Source organism: Protopterus annectens, chromosome 6.part0, assembly GCF_019279795.1.
Source record: "Protopterus annectens isolate FY-2018-M chromosome 6.part0, PAN1.0, whole genome shotgun sequence".
In the NCBI taxonomy this organism is placed as follows: Eukaryota; Metazoa; Chordata; order Ceratodontiformes; family Protopteridae; genus Protopterus; species Protopterus annectens.
The window spans coordinates 873806269-873824888 of record NC_056737.1 but is presented as its reverse complement, the minus strand read 5'-3'; the positions used below and the strand labels follow the sequence as shown (position 1 = coordinate 873824888).

The 18620-nt window shown below is 46.6% G+C and overlaps 1 protein-coding gene across 1 annotated transcript in view; it reads left to right on the top strand.

Moving 5' to 3' along the window:
- Positions 1 to 18620, top strand: part of DYNC1H1 (dynein cytoplasmic 1 heavy chain 1) — a 3754902-nt gene that overhangs the window by 1444554 nt on the left and 2291728 nt on the right. The window contains exons 32-34 of the mRNA XM_044073590.1: positions 16518 to 16664; positions 17074 to 17240; positions 17666 to 17839. Coding sequence (XP_043929525.1) covers positions 16518 to 16664; positions 17074 to 17240; positions 17666 to 17839 — 488 coding nt within the window. The remainder of the gene's footprint in view (positions 1 to 16517; positions 16665 to 17073; positions 17241 to 17665; positions 17840 to 18620) is intronic.

The following is an 18620-nucleotide window of genomic DNA, read 5'->3' as shown; positions in this document are numbered from 1 at the left end:
GTAATCTGCTTGCAGGTTGCCCTCAGTCAGCCTGATTAACAAAGTCTTGGTTCCTGTGTCGGTTGCTGTCTCTTCTTCCTTGACGTCAGGTCATCAGGGGTATAAAACATGCAGCTGACACCATTACCCCAGTCTTTCTTGTCGTGCGGTGCCCGAAGCAGAAGCAGTTCTCAAGTGCCGGTCAGCCAACTCCTGAAATTTTCATTTTCGAGTTTCAGAGCCAAAGTCTTAAACTAAACCCAAGTACCCCATTGGGGAAACGTTTTCTTGCTCATTACCGATGTCCGTAAAATTTAACAATTCCATTACTTGTGAAAAGCAAATACCTCAAAGATTTTCATTCATATTGTATTCCTTGCCTAGGCCTTGACCACGACATACCTTGCTGTCGGTTTTGTACTTTATTTAATCAGCGCATTATCAGTCGTCAGTATTTTTTTGCCTTTAAATATTTCGGTTCTTGGTTTAATTATCCAGAAATGTCGGTTAGCCATCCGACTACCGGGATTTTGAAGAAATGCAGAGAGACAGGCTGCCAAGGTCCAAACTGCCGACGACACTTCTAAGCCAGTCGCCAGTTCAACGGTACTCAGTGAGGTGCTTTCGCAGCCCCTGATACCTGCTACTTCTGATTCGCATGCCTCTACTGAGACCCATTCGGAGTATGCTGCGAGATGCTTCAGCTATGGAACGTGTGGATGTCTCTACCTTGGATGGGTCCGGAGCCGCTGTGCAGGCACCAGCTTCTGAGGGTGTATTCAGACCTATGGACTTGCATATTAAATCGAAGCCTCTTTCATTACTTAGGCCTAAATTTCAATCCATGTCTAAAAAACCGACGCCCAGTCCACATGCTCAGGCCTCTATGCCTAAAAAACAAATAGGAATGGCTGAATCTAATAACGCTAATCAGGGGTAGCCAACCCCCCCACCCTTTCTAACAGGCCTAGGACTGAGGTTGATTATGAATATTCTGATCAGGATTCTGTTTTTTCTGACTCTTCTGATGACCTGGATTTGTCCTTGCCTACTTATGAGGATTCTGATGCAGAGGACTGTATTCCCTCTGCTTCCCCTCATGAGGATTTTCTTTTGGGGAAACAGTACATTCTCTAAGGGAGGATTTCCACTGGGAAAGCCAGGATTACTCTTATTCTAAAAAGAGGCTCAGGGATTGCCTTCTACCTCAGCATAGGCCTTTAGCTATTCCTCCTGTAATGGACATTGTTGTTGATGCTTTCTCGGAATCCAGTTTGGCCCCTGATTCCCTGCCTCCTGCTCCCAGAAAACCTGACCGATACTACAGGATCCCAGAGTCCCACAAGTTCCTTTTCAAAAATCCTATTGCAGATCCAGAGACTGTTTTGCAGGGGCCCAAGGGCATTAAGGCTTTTATTGCTAAAAATCCTACTCCTTCTGATAGCGACTCCAGGGCGCTGGATAGATTAAGAAGGTTTACACTACTGCAACCTTAGCCATTAGGGCTTTAAACTGCCGGTTTCTTATGTTAAAATACCAGCAACATGTTATTGGACTGCTTAAACAGAAAATTATGTTGATTCCTGACTGTGAAAATAAAGAATTACAGGATTTAATGCATTCTGCCGAACAAGTTGGAAAGCATACTTTGCAATGTGGTTTTGATTCATTAGAGGCCTCTTGTGGGGCTGCTGTTACTGGGTTTGTGCTCAGAAGGCATGCTTGGCTTAAGGAGCAATCTTTGCCTGATGATGTTAAAGCTAAATTGTTGGATGCTCCTTTAAATCAGGACCGTCTGTTTGGCAACAAGGTTGAGGAAGTTCTTAAGATGGAAGATAAAGCTAAATCTATGCAAACTGTTAAGAATTTTTACAAGTTGAGCCTCCTAGATTTAGTAGGCACTGGCCCTCTAAAAATTTGTTCTTTCCAGCCCCTTCCAGGTCTTCTCAAGCGAAACCCAGACAGTTAAAACCCCAGGTTTCAGTCCCAAGGGACTCTCAGAACTAAGCAGTGGGGGGGGGGGCCTCCACTTCCAAGTCTAGGAATAATAAGACTCCCTAATATGGTAAACTTTCTCAATGACTTCCTTTTAAAATTTCCCAGCACTTATCTGACTTCCCCATTTGTGGGGAAAGATTGCTCTTCATGCAAAACATTGGGAACTCATTACCCAGGGCAAATGGGTTTTAAATAGTGTCCCAGGGGTACAGATTTCACTTCCACACATTGCCAACACCAAGTGGATGGCCGGACTTGCCCCCCAAATCAATGGGAAGAGGCACAAAAACACGTACATTCTCTCTCAAGCATGGGGGCTATTTAACTGGTATCAGAAGAGGAAAAGGGACAAGGTTTCTACTCTACTTTACCTGGTACCCAGGAAAGGCAATTCATGGAGTCCTATCCTGGACCGGTCTACTCTAAACACCTTTTTGGAAATTCCAAAATTCAAGATGCTCACTCTTGACCAATTACTTCCTATGCTAGGCAAAGATGCCTGGTTGGCAACACTAGATTTAAAAGAAGGATATCTGCACAAAAGCAGGCTACACGCACTAGCAGTTCTCTGCACTGCCCTTTGGCTTATCTACTGCACCCAGGGTATTCACAAAGTGCCTAGCTCCAGTTATTGCATTTTGCAGGTAAAGAAATATTCAAATATACCCATACCTGGACGATTGTCTAATTCAGGCAGAAAACCAGGACATACTTTTGAATCATCTGGCCTTTGTACAAAGGGTTCTGACTTATCTGGGGTACACCATAAACAAAAAGAAATCACAACTGGTACTCTGTCAACAAATTATATTCCTGGGAGCAAGCTTGAGTGCAACTTCTCAGATGGCTTACCTCATGCCAGAAAAGCAAATTCATTTGACAATTTACTTCAAACAAGTAGCCACAAAAACCCTGCTTTATCTGCAAGACAAATACTGCAAACCTTGGTGTTCATGGCCTCCTGCATTCTTCTAATTCCGTATGCAAGACTGCATATGAGGAAACTGCAGTGGTATCTAAAAAGCCTATGGTGTCAACATTCTCAAAGCCTAGAAACAAGGATTCCCATCATACCTTGCCTACGCGTAGAGTTCCTTTGGTGGGCAGAGGCCTGCCACCAAAACAAGGGACTACCTTTCACACCACCCCCTGTTGCCCAAACCCTAACAGACGCATCAGTCTATGCATGGGGGGCTCACCTGGCAGGGAAGTGCATTCAGGGCAAATGGAACCCACTCCAAATGCACCTGCATATCAATCAAAAAGAAATGTTAGCTGTACAGAATGCTCTGACAGCCTTCAAGGACCACATTCTTCAAGGACAACTAATGGTAAAGACGGACAACACCACTGTTATGTGGTACATAAGCAGGGGGTGTACACATTCTTACCCCCTCTGCAGACTTGCCATGGCATTGTGGAACACAGCCTTGCGCTACCAAGTGCACCTACAAGCTCAATTCCTGCCAGGGCAATTCAATACCCTGGCAGATGGACTAAGCAGAAACCTCATGGACCCACACGAGTGAAAACTGGAACCAAGAATTTTCAACATGTTGACAAGCAAGTGGGGGAATCCAGATATAGACCCGTTTGCCTCTCCCCAGAACTACCAATTGGACAAATTTTGCACAAGGACTCCCCACAAACATGCCTGAAAAGTTCATGCTCTGTCCTTCAGCTGGAAAAATCTATCAGTCTATGTCGTCCCCCCTCTGCTCTCCAAAGTACTACAAAAAGTCACAGGACAAACCAAGGATGATTTTGATTGCTCCACACTGGTCGTGCCCACACTGGTACCCCTCCTGTGCAGTGTCACGGTTATCTCCATGGCACTTGCCTCAGACTTCTTCCCTGCTGTCAGCAGAACCAGATTCTGCACCCTCAGCTTACCAACACTGATCCTTGCAGCCTGGCTAATTAATCTATCCTTTACCATCCCTCAGCAAACCTGTGATGGATATTTTAGAGGCAAGGAGTTCTTGTACTAGAAAATCTTGTGCTGAAAAATGGAAAAGATTCTGTGCCTGGAACCAGTCTCGAGGGATGAGCACAGCAGCATCCAATTTACTTCAGATTTTACAATACTTAACTGAGATGCTTCACAAGGGCCTGTCTTTTTCCTCTAAATTCCATGCCTCAACCATTTCAGCTCATTATAACACAGAGTCCTCCCCTCTTTTCTCATCCACTGCTCTAGCAGTTCCTCAGAAGGGCCAAAAGTTCGAGACCACCCAGGAGAGCTCCAACCCCAGCCTGGGACCTTAACTTTGTCTTGGAGAAACTCATTCTACCTTCTTTTGAGCCAGCTGCTACTGCAGACTTAAAATTTCTTTCTTGGAAAAGAGCTTTCCTTTTAGCAATCACTTCAGCTAGAAGGGTATCTGAATTACAGGCCCTTATGGCAGTAGAGCCTTTCATCATCTTTCATGCGGGCAGGGTGTCACTCAGAACCAATCTATCCTTAATGTCCAAGGTGGTATCCAGTGTGGCACTTAATCTGTCCATTCATTTGCCAACCTTCTTTCCCAATCTACAGAATAAAGGGGAACGCACAGACAACTTAGATTCTACTTGGACAGGACAAAGCCTCAAAGGAAATCTGAACTGTTGGTAGCATTTGCTGCAGGGGCAGAGGGGAAGGCTATTTCAAAGCAAACAATTTCTAAATGGATAAGCCATTGCATTCATTTCTGCTATAAGCACCATGGAAAACCTTTCCCCCAGGTGATCAGACCTCACTCCACCAGGGCTGCATCTACCTCTACAGCCTTCAGAGGTTTCCCTACCAGGGATATCCTAGAAGCTGCTACCTAGAGTTCTGTACATATTTTCACCAAGCAGTATCATTTGCCAATTTTCTCTAAATCCAGAGCTGGCTTTGCCACTGCAGTCTTGCAGGGCCTTTATAGCTAGCCCTAATGCTATCTAAACTCCTCCTCCCCAACCATAGCTTTGGGAATCTACCCAGATGTAACGACTGCAACAGTGAAACACTAAGAACATAGTACAGTTGTGTACACTTTCCATAAATGTCGATGTTAGTGTATTCATTGTTGCAGTCCTGGTTACTCTCCCTCCAGCCCCCTAACTTCTTTTGGCTATACCTCTACTTTCCTTTACTATGCCTAAAAGCCTTTTTGGTGTGTGTGCTTTTTTGTTTGAGGTATATTTTTATGCTTTTATGTTTAATTGTTTCCCATTAGGGGGGCACCTGACATCTGGGGAAAGAAAAACTGATGTAATGGCATCGGCTGCATGTTTTATACTCCTGACAACCTGACGTCATGGAAGAAGGGACAGCGACCGACGCAAGACCCAAGACTTTGGTAGTCAGGCTGACTGAGGGCAACCTGCAAGCAGATTACCCAAATGTAATGACTGCAACAGTGAATACTCTTAACATCTACATTTACGTTAAGTGTACACAACTGTACTTTCTAGGGGCCGAGGGACACCCGATTACGCTGGTTCTTCTGGAAGAGGCCATGTTACTAACCACGGACAGCCTGTCTGCGGAATTGATACAGACGGCGGCCATAACCGATGTTGAGGGGGAACCATTGCTTGACCGGCCAACCGAAACTTTTACTCCAGCACAGGCCTCTGTTTCCCTACCTACCAGGACGCCCACTTCTACAAAAAGGAAACGAAAAACAAAACACTTGAGCTCAATGCCTCAAGCAGCCCCAGACTGGGAATCCTTCACTTCTTTGATGCAGGCCTTTGTGGCACTTAGGCCTAGAGGCCCTACTCCCACCAGCTTTCCTGTGCTGAGTCCTAGGCTGGCCTCTGCTTCCTCCCTGCCTTTAACTACTACTCACCAACCAGTTACTCAAGTTGACCCTGAGCAGTCTTACTCCTCCTTTGAGGAAGCTCTCTCCTGTGTCTCTGATTGCCTCTCGCATAGTGTATTACTCCCTTGACGAGGACTCTATTGAAGTGGACTGTCCACCTGAAGGTATTTCATTTCGGGAGACTATTGCAAAAATGAAAGTGTATTTCAAGTGTGATACGTCCTTTGTTTCAGAAACCCAGAAGAGATACTTTGAGCTTCTACAGCTTGACTCTCCCTCACCTTCAGCCATCCCTCCAGTGCTCTCAGGCTTCTTGGATGCCTTCAGTTCTGTTTCCAAGAACACAGACTTTCAACTTCCTGCCCCTAAAAGGCCGGATAGGTTTTACAAAGTACCTGATGATTACAAGTTCCTAGTAACCCCCCCCCCCAACCCAGCAGTTATTGCAGTGTCCCCAGCCCCAGACAGTCTAAGCAATTGCCTTCTGCGTTTCTGCCATCAGATAAAGATAGCAAAACTATGGACAGAATGGGAAAAAATGTATGCGCCTTCTCTACCCTAGCTTTTGGGGCTATAAACTACAAAACACACATGGTGAAGTATGCCCTAGACCTGGTTTCTCACGCTGCCACTTTGTTGGCTTCCTCCCTTGACTGTCCAGCCAAATCAGACATTTCCTCCAAACTGTCCCTTGACACACAGTAGCCAGAAACACTGCTTGTTGCAGTTGTGCAGGAGAAGCAGCTGCCAGATCTGCTGCCACTGCATCTGCATTGCCCAGGTATTACTGGCTCAGATTACAGTCTCTGCCAGCTGATTTTAAAGCCTAAATCATGGGTGCTTCTGTGGAAAACCAGTTTTGTTTGGCAAAAAATGCTGCAGAACCTTTCAAAAACTTGCAAGAAAAAAGATAGGAGCTGCAGGAAATCATGCATTTGCTGGTGTCCCCAGTGCCCAGGTACTACAGGAACTACCCAGTCAAAACATCCTTTGTCAGAAGGGCACCTTCCACCTCTTGCCCTTCTACTGCCAGACCACGTGAGGGACCTCAGAGACTACCTTATCCCATACCCCCTCAACTCCCCCAACAAACAGCCTTTTCCAGATAGAGGGGGACCTTCCTCAGCGTGACTGCCTTGCCTAAGTGCCCCTGTCCACTTGCCTTGCCTTACCCTTACGCCTGCCGTTCTGGGAAACAATCACTTCAGATCTATGGGGTCTTTCCATTATCCAATAAAGGATGCTTTCTTTCCTGGAAAGAAAAACCTACACCAAAAAAAAAGATACCATGTGAGAGTGTTCAATCTCTCCGTTTGTTCTTACACATGGGTGTCGGAGCCGATCCTCGGCTCCGAGTCGGCCGCTTAGCAAAGCTTTGCATCTAGAAGAAGCTCGAGACCAACCTACCTCCCACAATTCCCTCTGCCTCTACCTCAGATCTAGTTTGCCGCTGCAACCGATCGCATCGTTTTTGAAGAGCTCTGACCAACTAAGAAGATAAGCTAACTTACCTTAGGGCCTACCCCACCTACTACTGAACTAGGAATTTGATACTTGCAATCTTTGATATTGCTGTGACTGTGGACTTACTAACCTATTTTGACAGTGCTATTGATAGTGTACAGTACTTTTTCTTACAGAGATGTCTGAAAAAGCTAAGTCAGGATTTAAGAGGTGCCAGTATGGGCAAAAGATGTCTGTCACCAACAACCATAGCTCCTGTGTCTACTGTCTTGGCCCTCTCCATCTACAAGAAGACTGTTCTAGTTGTCATTCTTTTAGTGGAAGGGTCATGACAGATAGACGCAGGAAGCTTATGGATAGAGGTCTTTTGAAGCCTGCCTTCCAAGAGGCTCTTGACAAGTCAGACCAGGCTTCTAAATCCTCGAAGGAGTCGAAGGCATTGGAGCCCATGTCATCGGCTCAGAGTTCTTTGTTTAAGGTTCGTTCACCGGTTCCGCAGACTTCGGGTCCGAGTGTCAAACTTCTGTCTGTCACCAAGCCTCGAGTCTTGGAACCAGTGACGGAGCTTCCACCTCCTGCTCTATTGAGGTCGGCACCGTCCTCGATTCCTTCGACTCGATCTTCCAGGCCCCTCTCCGACACGGACGTAGATCGTGTGGTGCAGAAGTTAATGGAGAACACGGCCCTGTCCAAGCTTATTTCAGTCTCCTCTCAATTGGTGTCGAGACTTGAAGGCCTTCCTTTATCTCCATCTGATCCTCCTCCGAGGCCTACTCAGCCTTCGGAGCCGGGAGATGTTGATCTGATGATAGTGGAGCCCTTGGTGCCGGAACCGTCCCTTCCTCGGTCGGCACCGTTGACCTCGACTCCGTCGGAACCATTATCGGACTCGCGGAGCCGACTATCCTTGGTTCCGGGACCGAGAGTCGAACCGATGTTTTGGTGCCGACTCTCCCCCTCGGCGCCTCGGCACGGATCACTTCGGCTCCGTCCTCAGGGTCGATGCCCTTGGTCTCCGTGTCGGAGATACTTCCGCGTTCTTCGGAACCGGGGGGTTCCCTCGGCTCGGGGTCCAGGGGCCTTCGACCTTATGAGGAAGGTATTGTCTTCTCAGACAACTACTTCAGCAGAAGCAACTTCTCCCTCCCGTAAAGGTCCGTTGTCATCTTCTGCACCCACGACTACACAAAAGCGTCGAGCACCAGTGTCTCAGCCACTCCCAGAGGGAGTCTCTTCTTCCTCAGAGGCCTCATCGGATGCCCCCCCGATGACGTTCTGAGGAAAAGATTGTGCAAGCGGAGGCACTTAAATTCTCCACAAGAATCCTTAACATCGGATACTGACTTAGACGAGTCAAAGGGGTCCCCAAAATCACCCTCTGAGGATGTCTCCTTTTCTGACATCCTGGAGATCCTGAAACAGAGAGGTGATTGGCAGGCCCTACCCCCTTCTGAGGATGAGTCGGTTCTGCTGAAGGCATTTGGTGCTCGCCCTTCTTCCTCCTGGGTCACTCCGCCCTTCGAGTTAATGGAATTAATTGCTCGAAGGGCATGGGAGGCACCTGACACAGTGGAGCCAGTTCCCAGGATGCCTAACAAGTATATAACTGCCCCTCAGGATAAGTCATACCTCACTAAGGGAGTTCCAGTGGACGCTATGGTGGTGGCAGCAGCCACGAAAAAGGAGGTCCGAATCTTCCTCATCTGTTCATCCTCCTAACAGAGACTCTAGGAACATGAACAGATATGGGAAGCGCATTTTCAGCTCAGCGACTTTTTCCATGCGATCGCTGAACTACTTGACACACTTCACACGTTTACAGAGGGATCTAGTCAAAGAGTTGGGAGATACCCTCCAGGGTAGTACAGATGCTGCTGTCTCGGATAAGGTTACAGCACAGCTCAGTACCCTTACATCTATTGTGAACTCGTCCATGAGGCTCATCTCGTATGCGGCCGAAGGGTCGAGTAGGGCTGCAGCTTCAGCGATTGCTCTTCGTAGACAATCCTGGATGCGCCTGTGCTCCTTTGCCGAAGCCTTCAAGTCCTCCTTTACTAACGCCCCTTTTGATGGTGCACTCTTTTTGGCCCCAAAGTGAAGGAGACCCTAACCTGGTGTGAGCAGGAGGGAAAGACTCTGTCTGCTGTCGGAGTCCGTTTTTCCACCCCATCCAGACCGTACCCCAAAAGGCAACGAGGTGGAAAGATGTTTCGCAAACCCCAAGGCTCTTTCCCAGGCACACAGGGTGATGCCCCCTCCCCCCAGAGGCAGAGGAGGGGGAAGAAATGGAAGACGCCGCCCTGGTGGCAGAGGGGGTCTGCAGAACCAAGGTGACAGGGATACCGTCCCTGGGAAGCCTTTCCAGCACTCCTGAAAGGAGGCCAGACTGTCCTGCTCTGGAGGCAGTCGGGGGTCACTTGGATTTATACCCTCAGGCCTGGCAAAACCTTACTTCAGACAATTGGGTAAAAAGCATTATTACCAGAGGTTACAAAATTCCCTTTTTAGTTCCCCCATTATCACAAAAAAGATTCCCAGATGTACCACCCCATCTGCGAGAACCTGCAGCTATAGAAATCTCAAAGCTGCTAGAAAAAGAGTCATCCAGCCAGTCCCGGCAGACCAAAGAGGATCCGGAACTTACTCAAGGTTCTTTTTAGTTCCAAAAAAGACAGGGGACTGGAGGCCAATTCTAGACCTAAGCACTCTCAATACCCTTGTGAAGAAGGAAAAGTTCCGGATGGTCACGCTTCAATCGATCCTTCCGTTTTTACAGAAGGACGACTGGATGTGCTCAGTAGATCTCAGGGACGCCTACTACCACATCAAAATGGCCAGAGTGTCCAGAGATCACCTGCGCTTCCGGCTGGGAGCCAGCCACTTTCAGTTTCGGGCCCTGCCCTTTGGTCTAACCTCAGCCCCCAGGGTTTTCACCAAATGCATGGCAGTGGTAGTGTCTCACTTGAGACGCCTAGGATTCCGGGTGTTTCCATATCTGGACAACTGGCTCCTTTCTGCCACCACCGAGCGTCAACTGATAGAGGCCAGGGACTACACACTCAGCCTTTGTGTTCAGCTAGGGATTTCGATAAATTTCGATAAATCTGTGTTACAGCCCTCGCAGCATATTTCATTTATAGGGGCAGATCTAGATATCCGTTCTTTGCTACTAAAACTCCCCTCCGCAAGAATAGCTTTCCTACAAGAACACGTATCTCTCCTACTATTGTCCAAAAAGTCCCCAGCCAAACTAGTCCTGAAAGTCTTGGGACTCATGTCAGCTTCCCTCATTGCAGTTCCCTTGGGGAGGCTACACATGAGAGTTCTCCAATGGCTGCTGTTCGTACAGTGGTCGTTCCAACAGTTACCACTGACACACGAGATTCACATTACGAACACCTGCAAAGCACACCTGTCTTGGTGGTTACAGAATCACAATTTCATCAGTGACCGACCGTTTGTGTTACCTACACCAACAGCCACAGTGACCACGGACGCTTCCCTGATAGGGTGGGGGGCATCTTTCAGGGACAAACAGTCCAAGGCGAATGGTCCAGTTTAGAGTACAATCTGCACATAAATGTTCTAGAGATGAGGGCAGTGTTTCTAGTGTTGCAACACTTCTCCCCCCCTTCTACCTCTAGGGACCATTGCAGTTCAGACGGACAACCTGTCCGTAGTCTGGTACATAAACAAGGAGGAACCAAATCTTACCATTTGTACAGAGAGGCCATGAGAATTCGGCAATGGGCAGAATCCACGGGTCGCTTTCTGATAGCAACGCACATCCTGGGGTTATCCAACGTCATAGCGGACAGGTTGTGCAGAGCCATCCTGTTACCTCACGAGTGGTCCCTCAACCAGATAGTGGCGGAAAGGATCTTCCGCAAGTGGGGCCAGCCTTGCTGTGATCTGTTTGCGTCTCCAATGAACACCAAATGCAGAAGCTACTTTGCCCTTTTACCCCCTCCAGGGGATGTCCCCAGGGACGCTCTGATTCACGATTGGCCCCCGGGTCTCCTGTACGCTTTCCCCCCTATACCACTGATACCGAGATTTCTTCAGAAAGCCAAGGACCAGGAGAGGACTAATTCTCATTGCCCCATTCTGGCCTCGACAGATTTGGTTCCCCTTTCTTCAAGCTCACCAAAAGCGGGAGCCCTGGATTCTGGACCCGGTGCCAGACCTACTGACTCATTCGTCAGGAGCTCCTCACCTGTCACTCCTGCCCCTCAAGTTAGCAGCTTGGCTGCTCCGCTTCCCTACTTAGCCAGGTCTGATCTTCTCTCTCCGGCGGTTCAGGACATTCTAGTAGCCTCTCATAAGGCTTTTACTACTAAAATTTACACCGGTAAGTGGAAACGTTTCATCTACTGGGCGACTACACAGCATTTAGATCCCTTAGTAGCCCCTCTAAACAAGATTTTGGAGTTCCTATCCATGCTGTTTCATCAAAGAGCCTCTACTGCCACTTTAAAAGTTCAGTTGGCCGCTATTTCCAACTTTCATGTAGGAGAGAACGGAGCGCCCATCATGACTCATAGGCTTTGTAAAGCCTTCTTGAAAGGGTCCTTTCATCTTAGACCAGCAGTTAGGTTACCTACAGCTCCTTGGAATCTAAATTTACTCTTATCCCAACTAATTTTACCACCCTTTGAACCAGCTTCTTCCTGTTCTTTAAAGTTCTTGTCCTGGAAGACTCTTTTCCTGGTAGCTATCACTTCAGCCAGACGAGTATGAGAACTTCAGGTGCTTTCCATTAAGCAGCCATATTTAATTTTTCACCCGGACAGGGTATCATTACGCACCAACCCTTCCTTCCTCCTTAAGGTTTGTTCAGTTAACATTAATTAGTCCATTGAGCTTCCTACATTTTTCAGAAACCATTCCAATAAGCTGGAATATATGTTGCACAAGTTGGATGTTCATAGACAACTCAGATTCTACCTGGATAGAACTAAACACCATAGAAAAGCGGACCAACTCTTTATAGCCTTTGCGGACAACAAAAAGGGCATGGCAGTGACGAAGCGTACACTTTCCAAATGGCTAACTGATTGTATAACCTTTGTTTATTCTGCTTCTAATCAGAGTTTGCCCACCAAACCAAAGGGACATTCTACTAGATTAGTTTCCACATCTTTGGCTCATGCGGCTTGTCTGCCTTTGGATACTATTTGTGCAGCCGCCACTTGGTCTAAACCGCATACGTTCATCACTCATTATAAAGTGGACAGGACTTCCAGGGACAGAGCATCTTTTGGTTCCACTGTGCTCAGGAACGTTCTTCCGTGAGTCACTCAGGGTAACGGAGCTAGGGACGCTACCCATGTGTAAGAACAGACGGCGAGATTGAACACTCTCACATAAATAAGTTGTGTCCTTACCATAACGTTCCATGTGGAGTGTTCATCTGTCCTTTGTTCTTACATCCCCACCCTCCCACCCTCAGGTCTGGAAGAACGTACGGATTAGAAGTCTGGTCTGTTTGTCTCCCACTAGTGGTCTCTCTGTTGTTCTACTGGCTTGAGCTAGTTACGTTCCTTATGTATACGTATGTATTCTTTATGGGTGATTACCTTGTTATTGCTGGATCTGGTATTGTTTTTTTTTTTTTTTGCAAACTAGATCTGAGGCAGAGGGAATTGTGGGAGGTAGGTTGGTCTCGAGCTTCTTCTAGATGCAAAGCTTTGCTAAGCGGCCGACTCGGAGCCGAGGATCGGCTCCGACACCCATGTGTAAGAACAAAGGCGAGATGAACACTCCACATGGAACGTTATGGTAAGGACATAACTTCTTTTTTCTCTCCCAAAAATTAACTGCCTCTACTTTCTCCCATCCTGCAGGAACTTTTCTCCCACGAAACCATAAAACCAGTACCCTCAGGACAGGAGGGACTAGGCTTCTACTCCTGCCTTTTCTTAGTCCCAAAAAAAGGGATGGCCCCTGGAGACCTATCCTGGACCTCTCATACTTAAACCTGTTCCTACAGATCCCTTTCTTCAAGACGCTGTCCCTTCAAATCTCTTTTTACCCCTCACACCATCTAAGGTCTTCATGGTCATGCTAGACCTAAAAGATACATACTTGCACATCCCAGTCGGACCCTCCCACAGGAAATTCCTACCCTTCTCTAGGCCCTCTTCTCATTTTCAATTTACTGCCTTGCCTTGCCTTTTGGCTTGTCTATGGGACCCAGAGTTTTTGCCAAATGCTTGGCCCCAACCATCACCCATTGCAGAGCCAAGGGAATACAAATCTACCCTTACTTGGACGACTTTCTCATTTTGACAGAATTAGTCCACCCTTCTAACCCATCTCCAGTTCACCATGTCCGTACTACACAAACTGGGTTTCACCCTCAACCTTCAAAAATCCTCTCTCCTCCCACAACAGGACGGTGTTTTCCTTGGGTGCAGAATCAGAACAGATCTAATGAGATCCTTCCTGTCACCAGACTAAGCACTGTCCCTCTCCTCCCATTTTCTAAGCCTATTGACAGAATTGCACCTGACTGCAAAACCGTTTCTGCAAACTGTAGGTCTTATGGCTGCCACCATCCCCATGCTCCCACTAGCAAAGATGCACATGAGGAAATTCCAGTGGTACTTAAAGAATGTTTGGTCTCAAAGCCAAGAGCCTCTAGACAAATGTATCCCCCTTCTGCCCCGCTCTAAAAATAGAGCTGAAGTGGTGGATTCAGTTGGTTTCCAGCAACCAGGGAATTCCTCTGCAGCTTCCTCCTACTACTGTCTGTGCACACAGATGCATCAGACCTAGGGTGGGGAGCAACCCTGCAGGGCTACAGGGTACAACAGCACTGGTTCCCTACCCTGCAAAAACAGCACATCAATGTCAGGGAAATGACTGCTGTCCTACTGGCTTTAAAAGTCTTCCTTCCCGTCCTGCAACGTGGGATACTCCACATTGTGACAGACAGCGCTACTGTCATGTGGTACCTAAACAAACAAGGGGGAGCAATGGCATGCCAGTTGTCGGATAACCCTGCAAATCTGGGAAATGGCAGCAAAATATTACTTTTTCCTGAAAGCTTCATACATCACTTCTCAGGAAAACAAGCAAGCGGACTTGATCAGCAGAACTCCTTTCTGCAACATGAATGGATGGTGCACAGAGATACTTTTCTACGCACAGCCCACCAGTGGGGCACACATCAAGTGGTTGTTTGCCTCCCCCCAGAACAGACAACTAAAAAAATTTTTCAGCAGGACTCACTCACCACTAGCCTGGAGAGTGGATGCCTTCAGCTTTACATGGTAGGGAATGTTCCTATATGCCTTCCCTCCCTTTCCTCTAATTCAGAGTCCTTCTGAAAATCAAGAAGGAACAACTAAAAATCTTGCTGGTGACTCCCTATTGGCCAAGGCAACACTGGTTCTGCCTTCTTTTTTCTCTAGCCAAGGGCAGTCATCACAAGTTACTCCACGAGGTGGATCTACTTATGCAACAACAGGGATCCCTCCTTCACCCACAACTGTCTTTTACTGCACCTAACTCACAATCAACTTTTGATTCCTTTTAGACAACACTACTTAGAAGATGTGTTCTCAGTCCTGAGGGAGGCCAGGAAACCAACTACCAGAAAAAAACTATTTGTCTAAATGGCAGAGATTCTCAAAATGGTTTTCTCTTGGGGACAAGGACCAATTCCTGGCAGATTCACCCTTGTCCTGAACTCTGTGTGTGAACTAATTAAGGAGGGACTAACTTACTCTTCTGTCAAAGTCCATTTTTCTGCCATTTCTGCATGCTTGCCTTTACAGCCACCTCTTCTTTCCAGACTGGACATAAAACTTTTCCTGAGAGGGGTCTTGCACATCAGACCACTAAGAAAGGCCATCCCTCCTACCTGGGACCTCAACTTCGTGCTGGAAAAGCGTACCCTACCCTGTTTTGAGCCCACCAGCACAGCATCACTTCAGATGTGCACATGGAAAACCATTCTATTAGTGGCCATTGCCTCTGCTATAAGAGGATCTGAATTACAGGCCCTGATGGCTTGCCCTCCTTACACCATTTTCCACAATGACAGGGTGACCCTATGTACAAACCTCTCCTTTACGCCCAAAGTAGTAAACAAAGTATCCTTACCAGTCTATTCACCTACCCACCTTCTTCCCCTTCCGTACTACCTCTGCGGAGAGGATTCAGCATTCCCTGGATGTACATAGACCACTGAGATTCTACTTGGACAAAAGTAAGTCCTTCAGAAAATCTGACCAACTGTTAATTTCCTTCCATCCCAAGGCTTTGGGTAAGGCAGTCTCCAAGCAAACTTTCTCCTCCTGGATCAGGAACTCCATCCTCTTTTGCTGCTCTCATCACAAACTATCGCCTTAAGGAGTGCGAGCACATTCTACAAGAGGCATGGCTACCTCAAAGGCCTTTATGAAAGGGTAGATACAGCCTCCATCATGGAGGCAGCCACCTGATCTACAGTCCATACTTTTCACTAAGCTCTACAAGCTCAACCAGGTCTCTAGAGCCAGGACAGGATTTGCCAGGGCAATCCTGCAGTGATTCTTGGAATCTTCTACCTGTAGCATCTCCCAACATTCCTCCTGTCCGTGGTGTACTCCCACAGTATGAATACTGCAACATGGGAATAGAAGGACATAGAATAGTTGTGTAAAGTCTTACCATAACCATAGATGTCCTTCTGTTCCATGTTGCAGTATTCCTTCACACCCTCCAAACCCCTGGTATCCTCTGTCTTCTCGTGCATTTTCTCCCTACAGGCCAGTCTCTACAGCCCTGCAGGGACATTTGCTTTTGCTTCTCCTTGGCCTTATAGTCTCTTCTCTGAGCTTCAGGTTCTGAGGTCTGTGCGTGCTGACGTCACATTTATACTCCCATGGTTTATCGCCCTACGTGTGACGTGCCACGCACCTACAGCAGCCAGGCTTAAGCTTTTTTATAGGAGCCGACGTTGGGTCGCCTGAGGGCTTGAAATCCCACAGTATGAATACTGCAACAGGGAAGAGGACATCTATGGTTATAATATGTTAGACGTCAGAACACCTAGAATCTGTGCAAGATATTGGTAATAAATATTTTGACAGTGGCAGTTTGCAGTTTTATTGTTTATTTGGCAGCAAATGTGTGCGCTTGTAACATATACAGTGGATGAGGACTAGTGTACTAGAAAAGTCTAATTTGTAGCAAATTTTTTCTTTGTATGCTGTACTTAATAGGGAGGTCTTGTGGCTAAAATTCTAATTTGGTATTTTTCTATTTTTGTGACTCTAATTCTTTTAGATACGAGAAGTGTGGAATGCCTATGAACTGGACTTGGTTAACTATCAGAACAAGTGTCGCCTCATCCGTGGCTGGGATGATCTTTTCAATCGTGTGAAAGAACACATAAACAGTGTGTCTGCCATGAAGCTTTCTCCATATTACAAGGTATTTTCACTCATTTTGCCTCTCATTAACATTTTTTGTAGTCAGTGCCTTGTCTTCAGTCACAGTGCTTGAACATTTTGAGTTTTGTCTTCAGTTCTCAATGTTTTGTATTTTCTGTTCTTTCATGCCTTCATCTGCCTTCATAACTGTTGCACTAGGCTTTGCCAAATTACAAGGTACAGTTTGTGTGCATTTAGTGTGTAGCTTGTTTTTTGCTTAGGTTTAAAATTAGGAAATTTGATCACAAAAATATGTGAAAGCCATTGTAATTGCAGTTGCTGCTCTTTAACTCTGTTTCTAATAAAATGTACTTGGAGCATATAAAGAGAAGATTCCTGTAGGTAGTTCTCCCCCCAAAATAAAAGGTCTTATAGTAATTATGCTTGTAGTAACACATTATTTCTGTTAGGTATTCGAGGAGGATGCTCTTAGCTGGGAGGATAAACTGAATCGCATTATGGCTCTGTTTGATGTTTGGATTGACGTCCAGAGACGCTGGGTCTACCTTGAGGGCATTTTCACAGGTAGCGCTGACATCAAGCATTTGCTTCCAGTTGAAACGCAGAGGTTCCAGAGGTAATTGAGACACTTTTTTCTCTTTCATCTGACTAGTTTGCTTTTTTTATATTGAGTCTGATTTAGTGCAACAGTTGTTACACATTTAACTAGGCTGCTTAGGAGTTCTTTGTGGTAGCTTGTTGCAAGCTTTTATTGAATGAAAGTAGGCTGACACTGATGTTGTTGTTAATCACATTGTCATAGATGTGATTCTCAATTTGCTGGTTGTTCAACCAAGAACAATCACAGCACTCTGAGACGACTATGTGAATGTCTATGGTTTCTAAACTGTTTTGGACATGAATTCCTAACAATGGAAGGGGGTATCTTCAGTCTCGTACAAAAAGTTAATGGTGATGGATTGTGTGTGTAAGAATGATTCTGACAGAGGAAAAGTTTGCAGAGGATGTGCAACAAATAACTTTTTTTTCCTCCTTCTCTAGCATCAGTACAGAATTTCTGGCCCTCATGAAAAAAGTATCAAAGTCGCCTCTTGTGATGGATGTTTTAAATATCCAGGGAGTGCAGCGATCTCTCGAGAGATTGGCAGATTTGCTTGGCAAGATCCAGAAAGCTTTGGGAGAATATCTAGAAAGGGAAAGATCATCCTTTCCTCGGTAAGAGTTTATAAGATGCATTTATTTCGACTTCTGTACTGTGTATGAACTTCAATGCATATATAAACTTTCTCCAATACCTGTTTAATAGAGTTAAAGGGTCGCTAGGAGCTTGAGCTTTTCCCAACACTTAGTATGCAATACATAAATTAATCCAAGAGAGGACATCAGTCTGCCATAGGACACACACACACTTTTTTCTCTCTCTCACACACACACACACACACACACACACACACACTCTCTCTCTCACACACACACACACACTCTCTCTCACACACACGCACACACACTCTCAAGACGCTCTCTCTCTTTACACACTCCACACTCACTCTCGTGACACACTCTCTCTCTCTGCACACACCTCTCTCAGACACACCTCTCTCTCGTGACACACCTCTCTCCTCAGACACACACTCCTCCTGACACACCTCCTCAGACACACACTCTCTCTCTCCCACACACCCTCTCGCACACCATCCTCCGCACACACCTCTCTCTCTCGCACACACTCTCTCTCTCTCTCGCACACACTCTCTCTCTCTCGCACACACACACACTATCTCTCACGTGTGCCCTCACTCTTTACCACCTCACTCTTATACAAGCCCTCTCTTGGCGCCCTCTCTCTTATGGCTTGTCTCATGCTCTCAAGGCCCACACACTTTCACAGACTCTCACTCTCTCTCACTCTCTCGCACTCTCTCGCACACTCTCTGACTCTCTCGCACACTCTCTGACTCTCTCGCACACTCTCTGACTCTCGCACACTCTCTGACTC